Here is a 9180-nt window from a genome sequence, read left to right on the forward strand (position 1 = left end):
ACTTCCTTTTTTGGTTGAGTGTATCTTAGAAACAGCACAGCAACTTATTTGGAGCACAAACAGAAGACGAAAATTAAAGAGAAAAAAAATGAGTTTGTTGCTTTTATTGTATGACCATTCATTACCAATGCTACGGAATTATAATGATATAATTAACTTCAACAAATCTTGTAAATATCTCTAATCATATAATCGGAGTTTTGTCGTCCTATTACAATTGCTGGATTCTTAAATTCTTGGATGAAATAGACTGGTTGCAATATGTTTACGAATATGACAAAATTATTGCAAAGTACGCTGATTTAAAAGTGTTATCTTCATGAGCATTCAGCTACTGTACGAGATTGATACAAATTGACACGCATTGCTAAATGTATAAATGGTATACCCTGAAACTACGCATTGGCCGAAATAGAGATACAAAAAAGAGAATTATAAAAGTTCAAAGTTTGAAAGCCAAATAATCAAGTTGACTTTGATTCTTTGACGCCTGTACCCTAGTTGCAAGTCAATAACAACGTCCATCCGACTGCACAGGCCAGCTTTATTACACCAGCATCATATCTGGGAGTGTGTCAAACATCGTTGGTTCCTTGCCGTTGCTGAACATCTGCGGGTCGCGAAAAAAACAACAACATTTTATCACAAAACTGCAACCAAGATATTTTCAAACAATTTCAAAGGACAAAATATTAACAAAATAAATGTTATGTAGTTATCAGTAAACGAATATTGGAGGATGTCGTGTACAGGGACCATCAATAGAAATGGTGCTGGTCCGAGATACCTTTTGCGGCTCAGAAAAACTAGATGGTTACATCAACATTTTTGATTATCACTTTAATAATAATAATAATAATAATAATAATAATAAGCAATAATAAGTTAGGATTTATATAGCGCCCGTCCATAAAAGAAATCACGCTCCTATAGGTTCTTATAATACAAATCATGTTAATAATTTTTGATGTGAAATGCATATACTGCTTATTATTGTGCCAGATGTAATAACCAATCAAAATGGTGATTCAAAAAGCATTTTTCTTCGTATAGCCGCATTATAGGCTTCACGTATCCCATACGCATACATTTGTTTGTAATGATGTTCGTATCCTAAATGCGTTTACGGTACCGATACGATAAAGTCATTTAATGCGGTACTATACTCAAAGTGATCCTTACCGTTGGACAATAGTCAGGCACGGTGAAATATTCAGACGGGTTCTTGATGCCACTGACATAGTTGAAATATCCAGCAAGTTCCATATAAGACACTGGGAAATAGAAAAAAAAAACAATTGAAACGGTTTGAACATGAATTTATAGGTCTAATTTATGGGTTTGCAACAAACCTGTGTGCTTATTAAGTGCCAAGCTGTTCCAATGTACAGCCAAACAACCAACAACAACTTCCGGAGTATGTTTTTTTTTAACTTGAAAGAGTTATAACTTTTGTTTAACATGGGACATTATGTAGCAAGATATGGGGGCAGAGGGACCCTCCAATCGAACACCTCTTTTGTGTTGGGCATTGCGTTCCCGGAAACCCAGGAATTCTTTTCAGACATCTATAGGGGGATGATTGTGTTCCCCCCGGCCCTGTAGCGCCGATTGGACTAACTTAAGGGCTTACAAGAAACTTTGTCACGGTGGGGGTGGGGGGCAGGGGCGGGGGGGGGGGGGCTTAATTGGGGTGGGTTATAACAAACCAAACAACTTTGTGAAACAGCGATATCTCCCGTCTCTTTTAGTCTTATGTTCGTCCTGAAACGTTGGATCTTGTTATTGCGTAGTAACGAAAAGTTCAAACACCTTTTGTATTCTGCACTTGAATTTTTTTTCGCTCAGTAAGACTGGTAACTGTTTAACTCCGTATGTTTTCATGATTTACGAACATGACAACGATGTTTGAGTCGCTGTTGTGCCTGTCGGCAGCCAATAGGTATGACGTCTAAGGTGCATGTTCTTACCATCGCCTTCCACTCCAGACGTGAGGAAACTGCTGGGAAGACAGTCTCCCTGAGTCACCGACAGGGAGCCCTGGCCAGCCCCGCGTTCAGTCTTGTAAGCCACGTAAAACACGTCAATAGTCAGCTTATTGTCGCCCAAGTACATGGATTGGCCAAAGGTGGCGTTCTCTGAAATAAAATTTTGAAAAAAAGTTAATAGCGTTCTTAAAAGAGGGAGAACAGGGCTTAATTCTGGCGGGGGGGGGGGGGCTGCTATATGTGCGTTTTATTTTGAGGGGATGAAGGAGGCTTTAGTTTAGAGTAAATAAAGGATTAAGCCTATTTCTATACCGGGTGAGTAAAAAAAAAAGCGAAACCCAAATGTCGGGACTATTGTTAGTGACGTTCTGCATGTAGCACTTTCAAAATCTAGAATATGAAAGCCCAATTCATAAGCTTTCGTTTAGTACAAGAATCGTTCAAATAGGCCTACTTTAAAGTTACGGAATTTTAAACACAACGGCCGTTTTAAAGTTCTGTCCACAGATCACAAAAAAAGGTTTGCGTTCTTTCAGTTAAACGAAAAGAATTCAAAAACACATCCCAATGTGATTTGTTTACAATTTGCTGGGGAAAAAACACATACCTTTTTGTGATCCGTGTAGAACTTTAAACGGTGGTTGTGTTTAAAATTCCGTAACTTGAAAAGTATATGAGTAATTTAGATGTACTGAAAGAAAGCTTATGAATGGGGCTTTCATATCCTAGATTTTGAAAGTGCTACATGCAGAACTTCACTAAAACACTGTCCCGACCAAGGGCGGATCCAGGGGGGGGGGGGGCCAAAGGGGGCCATGCCTCCCCCCCCCCCAAAAAAAAACCCGAAACCAATTGTTTTTGTTTTTTTATGTGACGTCGCAAAAGAGGCAGGCAATGAGTACACCACCATCTTTTCCTCAAAAAACATTGGCTAAAGTGGTCAGAAATTGCCTCAGATCGCACCAGAGAGCATCGAGAATCAAAAAAATTTCGGGGCCCTTAAGCGGGCCCCGAACCCCGGCCCACGCCGTAATTTTTTGACCCACTTTTTGGGAGACACAATCTATTTTTTTTGCCCCCCCCCCCCCAAAAAAATTGTGTTCTGGATCCGCCATTGTTCCCGACATACGGGTTTCGTTACTCACCGGGAACACAATGGGAGATGGGTCCCGCTAGCCGAAGCTTCTCGCACCGTTGCATCTTTGGTTCAAGGCGATATTCAGCGCCCTGTGTATATGCCGGACGAAGAAAATAAATGCAATTCTTCAAGACTGCCGTTATATTTCAAAAATCTAGCTACATATAATACATATATTATATATTGAAGGTTCTTTTCCGATAAACATTGTAACATTAAATGCAAAACGATTTTCATGTTAGGTTTTTACTTTCATTATCGCTCTAAAACAAAAGAGTAATCTCGCCAAGAGAGAAACCCAATTTTAAAACCTGCATGCGTTTCCCAGACGCAAAAAATTCCAGTAAAAGTGATACAATGATATATTTTTTTTACGACAGATTTTCCTTACATCTTTGAAGTCATAAATGACTTGGAAATCCATGGTTCGCCCATCCTCGATACGGTCTCCTATCTTGGCAATGCGCTTATTGGTGTAATCGAATGCGAGTTTACAAGTCTCATAAATGGCGGAGCCTTTTCCTGCCCGATCCATGCCAACCTGACGACCTGAAATATAAATATCACAAAAATCTTGGGTTTCTAAAGAGGGTGAGTCAAAAAGAAGTTGACCCGAATGAATGATTTTCTTTTCTTAAGCAGCAATCAAATTTGAAACACCAATGACGTATAAATAGCATATTCTTCCACTCGTCTAAAAAAAGAAACAATTATTACTGAAATTAATCCATGCTGTCAGAGTTACGCACGTTTAGGCCAAAAAAAAAAGTCTCCGGTTTCTGGTATGCGCGCGCGTCGACGCAGCCATGCGCGTCGGCAAAATGAAAAAGTTTTTTTTTTCAATACAAGATGATGTCTCAAAACTGCCAAACTCACTGGTTTGACTGGAATTCTGCTGCTGCACAATTTTAACGTGTTTTTAGATGGGGTTATGATCGAGAATAAGCTTTATGTGGCCTCTCTGGACTCCCATATATTTGCACTAAGTTTAGTCGTGCACCATTTGCAGTCATCAGCCGACATTTGAAGCAAAAAAAAAAAAAAAACAGGTAAAAAAAAAAAAAAAAGCCGCGTCGCCGCACCACTTTTGGGGCAAGCTCCATACCAGAAACCGGAGACTTTTTTTTTTGGCCTTACTAAACGAACCCATTTTTATAGCTGTCCGTGGAATGCCATTGGAAGCTATTGAGCTAGCCGAGTGAGATTTACAGATTGCATAGCATTCGAATACAAATGAGATTTAAATCAAGACTGTAACATAATTTTCACCGTAAGATTTTGTGTTATGAATACGAGGAACACGTCATCTATTTTTTTTTTCTGAAATATTTATTGAGGTATGCTTTCCTTTGCAAGTTCTCCATTCATCGTGGTGGGAAAACGTCCATGTTTCATTGTATTTAATGGGTATTCATCAGTTCGTAAAACGGTAAATGATCAGTGATGGGCAGTTGAATCTTTTAATCTTCATTTAAAAAAAAATATTTTAAAATAGACGGTAATTTGGGAATGGAGTATCAAATTAAGTGAAATTTTCACAGTTACTAGTCAATATTATACAACACCTGAATAAATCCCCGTCGTCTGATTGGTGGATCGTTGATCACATGTCATTGAATTATTCGTACCAATGCACGGCGTGCGCGTGGCGCGCAGCGCGCAGTGCAATGGAGGTACTATTGCACTGTGATTAGAAGTACCATTGCACTGTCACTGCACATGTTGCCGATGGTGGCGCTGTGGTGTTTAAATTGGCAATAAAAGTTCTGAACTTATTGAACTGTTTGAGTTCTAAACTTATGGAAAAGTTTTAAATTGAGAAAAATTGAATATGATAACTCTGAACTCGTCAAACTTGTAAACAATTTTTAACTTGAATAAATTGGCTATTAAAAGTCAACCAATCAGATGACGAGGATTTATTCAGGTGTTAAAATATATAAAACAAATAATGAATGTTTCACGTTCGTGCAATAGAAAGAATAATTTCATTCGGTGACAGATGAAATTATTCTTACCATTGCAACATGAAATGTTCCATGGAACATTTCATCTGTCACCTCATGAAATTATTCTTACCATTGCACTCACAAACATTCATTATTTGTAAAACATATACTTGTATACCTTTTGTGTGTGTGTGTGAGAGAGAAATGGAGCGAGCCACATATTTTTAAAATATTTTTTTTTCTTATTCGGTCACTTCTATGCTGGTATCCATTGCCATAGTTACGCGTACCAGAATCGTTAACCATGGAGGACCATCTATTAATCACACAAATGCGATACTTACCCTCCGATATTTCGAATTGGTCTGGGTAACAGCAGGGCTTCTGCGCGTACGTTGTCGCCGCGACCACAAGAAGCAGACACACAACCGACTGAACACCCATGATTTCTTGGGGAAATATTAAAAGACAGTGAAGGGATAGGCAAAAATCAGTACGGAGACTTCAATAAAATTGCTCTGTTATCTAACGAGAGACGTTTCTTGTTCTGACAGTAGCCTATCGACGACCCCGTTCTTATAAACCATGTATGATGTGACCAAGCGTCACATGACTTGGGTAAACCATGGGTAAACACAATTAATGATATGGGGAATAGACCGTATCTCGTGATGTATTATGTAATGTCAGTGAGTCACATGTTAGTGACGTGTAAGTTTTCCACGAATGCTATTTTAGTACATTTGACGTAAGGCCGCGTGTCCGTCTGTGCTCTCATCAGGGGATCCGAGTGCAGTTTTGACAGTCCTTATATATATTACAAGTTACAGGATCATTTGCTTTTTATTTCATGCATTTTCGTTTCCAATATAAAACCGTGACCCGCCACAGAAATTCAATGTGCAAAACCTAACCCGTTTCAGCCCAGTGAAAAGGACACTTTTCGAAATAATACACGTTTCGTGCTATCATAATACAGGCCTAGCACTCTTTCATTTCCCCCGACTGATCGTTGGAAATTTCTTATTTTTTTTTCTATTCGAAATGACAAGAACCCAGACGGAATATATTCACGGGTTGTTTAGTACCAGTATTTGATAGTAATTCGAATAGGTGTACTTGATGATCCTTAACTTATGCCTTTAAATTTATTTGGTGTACATAATATGATGTACATTCATCGTCCATGTTTTATATTACTATATGCCTGCCGTCCAGTTTTTGCAAGCTTAAATCACGGACCATTTTCGATCAAGCGGTTTTATTCCTTTTCGTGGTGCTGGAGGGGATGGGGTTGAGGTGTTGGAGGGCCTGGAGGTAGTGGGGTGGGGGCACGGGTGAGGGCAATTAAGGGGACGGATCCCCCTTGCTGTTAGTCGAGACCGCGGCTAACATGCCTCCCCGCCGCTACTCTCCTCCAGAGAAATAAACTCCCAAAGAACCATAAAACCAGTGCAAAAATGCCACTATAAACATGGGCGTCGCCAGGATTTCTTTCTAGAGGGGGCAAAGCACATTTTCTACCCGAAATCCCTGTACTTTTCCAGCATATTATCGATTCATCATTGGGTTGGGGACATTCCCCCAACCCATTAAAGTAACAGCAATATGACTTCGCGCCTCTTTTTCTTTCCTCCCCCCTTTTTGTCTCCTTTTTTTTTATTTGGCTTTTCCGGGGGGGGGGGGGGGGACGTCCTTGACTGTAGATGCCTGAGAGATGAGGTATATACAATGTATAGCTTATTTGAAAACGGTTATCATGTCCGTCTGACTCATTCCTAATGGGGCAGGGTAGACCAAAGTCCACGAAAACGTTTTTGTTGTTGTTGCCCCTTGCACGTGGATGGCATAGCATGCGTAACATAATACGAGTCAACAAGGAATACTTTGGTCATAGAATATGATGAGATCCAGGTTTGGGGGGGGGGGGGGGGGCCTCGGGTTGGGGCTTGCAGTGTTATGCTCCAAATTGACCATCGGTCCCAACTTAAACTGGGGCCATCATAAAAAGTGTTACAACTTGGAACCATGGTCAAGTTTGAGGCGCAACAGCTGCGAGGCCCATGCGAACTGTCCCCGACATTTTGCAATTGGAAAGATGCTCAATTTCATCATGAAACTGAGGATCTTTCCAATTGCAAAATTTTCATGCACTTTGGGAATATTTTAAGATGGCGGTTATGTAATCCATGGGGGACTTAATATTTTTTAAGGCTACTTACTACAGGGTGTTTAAAAGAAGTAAGGCCCCAAAGCACACTCTTTTTTTTGTTTACAGCTTCATAAAAAAAATTCGTGGCAAATATCTATACACATTAAAGAGGGCATAATCCATTAGCTTTTCAACAACGAAAACTTCTTTCCAATCGGGTAAACATCTATCGAGTAATGGGCGAATGAAAACAAGTAGGCCTACCGCTTTTTAAATTTGGTCCACGGCGACTGATATTTTGACTTCCGCACTAAGAACAGGGGCCGAAACTTGCATTTGTGGAAAAGGCTAGCAAGTAGAGGGCAGAGACAGAGCAGCACAGTAAACATCTAAGAAGTTAACCAAACAGTCCTTTTCTGGATTACCATTACTTCCAAAAGGAATGACCATTGTTGCAACAAAAAAATGAGAAATACAAAAGAACAAAAATCATAAAGCAAGTGTTTCCTCGCCCAAAATCCATTACATTCCTGACAAATGACAACTGAGACCGTGGACAGAAGTTAAAAAAAAATATCGGCGCTTATTTTGAATTATGGCCATAAGTCAATAAATTTTTACCCGATTGGAAATATGTTTTCGTTATTGAAAAGCTAATGAAATAAACTCTCGAAATAAGTATCGATATTTGTGATGTACTTTTTTAAAAGCTATGAAAAATAGGGAGTTTAGAGGGTTCGTTTTTTTGGTAGTTGTGTGGGTTTTGAATCTGAATTACTTTAGCAATGTAATACATGATTGATGAGGTCTTTCATAGAATGAATGCTAGTTTAATTTGCCTTTAAACGCTAGTGTTCTGTTATTGTTGTACACAAAAACATGTAGACATGACAGCTTTCTACTTTTGTTTAATGCACGCAATGCAATCTATCTCGAACAGCCTTTTTTTTAAAGAAGGAAACTCCATAGGCATATTGAAAAGAAAACCGATAGCAGTGCTGCTTTCAATAATAACCACCTTTGTTTTTACTTAAAAATCCAGCTAAGAGCGAAAGTTGTTTTTTCTCTTCACACTCGCAAGCCTTGGGCCAAGGATACTCTGCTATAAGTTACTTTAATTTCATATAATCCATAATTTTATAGATTAAGTTTAAAATGAAGACTTTATTTCCAAAACATGCCATTTTGTTCCCTTTTGGAATCCCGCTCTCTCCTAGCTGCCCAAAGTCAGTTTTGTCGGGTTTTAAATCGTTAAACATAATTTAAGAAGACAATAAAGGAAAAATGGAGTTCAGAAACAGCTCTTATATTGTTTTGTATTCTTTATAAACTTTGATAAACGTGCAAATCCCCCCCCCCCTTTTTTTTTTAACTTGATGGATACATATCGCGTTTTTGGAAATAAAGTCTTCATATGTCTAGAAGAAATAACAGGTATTTTATACACAATTCACTTCCTTATACTACAGACAAAAAGAAACCAACATTAACATTTTCTATATATACATATATACAGTCCCAACACTGAGCAAGTTACTGGCAACAATTTCAGTTTCATATAAGCTTGAACATCTCCATACAATATATTATCTCTGTGTGTAATGTATGATAACACTGATCCATTTAAAGCATTAGGTACATGGAAGAAAATAAGATAAGAAAATATCTTATCTTTTCGTGATTATTGTGACCTTTTGTAGTAAATATTGTGATATTTTACATGAATATTGTGATCACAGGTAAATTAACTCCTGTATTTTATTTTTGACCTTATATTTGCACTTTTACAGGAAAAAAAATATATCATGTGCAACAAAGAAGTATCCCTTAAAAATTCGAACACTAAAAACAGATAGTGATTTCATTAAAAAAATGTGTTTCCTTAGTAAACTAAAACGGCACTGGAGAGCTATGGTATGGGGGACTTTAACTCTACCCTAAAATACCATGCTG

At 38.5% G+C, this 9180-nt stretch overlaps 1 protein-coding gene across 1 annotated transcript; it reads right to left on the reverse strand.

Annotated features, from left to right (window-relative positions):
- Positions 1-89: 89 nt before the first annotated feature.
- Positions 90-5657, reverse strand: LOC119738332 (development-specific protein LVN1.2-like). Its single transcript, XM_038213181.1, has 6 exons — positions 5420-5657; positions 3518-3675; positions 3134-3215; positions 1971-2138; positions 1183-1274; positions 90-610 (listed from the first exon to the last, which is right to left on the reverse strand). The coding sequence occupies exons 1-6, from the start codon at positions 5517-5519 to the stop codon at positions 548-550; spliced, it is 663 nt and encodes a 220-aa protein (XP_038069109.1). The 5' UTR covers positions 5520-5657; the 3' UTR covers positions 90-547.
- Between the last annotated feature and the right edge of the window lie 3523 nt (positions 5658-9180).

This window comes from Patiria miniata, unplaced genomic scaffold (assembly GCF_015706575.1).
Source record: "Patiria miniata isolate m_02_andy unplaced genomic scaffold, ASM1570657v1 HiC_scaffold_3, whole genome shotgun sequence".
Taxonomy (NCBI): Eukaryota; Metazoa; Echinodermata; class Asteroidea; order Valvatida; family Asterinidae; genus Patiria; species Patiria miniata.

Excerpts from the sequence above, each read along its gene's own strand:
- LOC119738332 (XM_038213181.1), bottom strand. The coding sequence starts at position 5,519 with ATGGGTGTTCAGTCGGTTGTGTGTCTGCTTCTTGTGGTCGCGGCGACA. Across the intron at positions 3,676-5,419 it reads CCAATTCGAAATATCGGAGG|GTCGTCAGGTTGGCATGGAT; the intron begins GTAAGTATCGCA and ends TTTATATTTCAG. Across the intron at positions 2,139-3,133 it reads CATCTCCCATTGTGTTCCCG|AGAACGCCACCTTTGGCCAA; the intron begins GTGAGTAACGAA and ends ATTTTATTTCAG.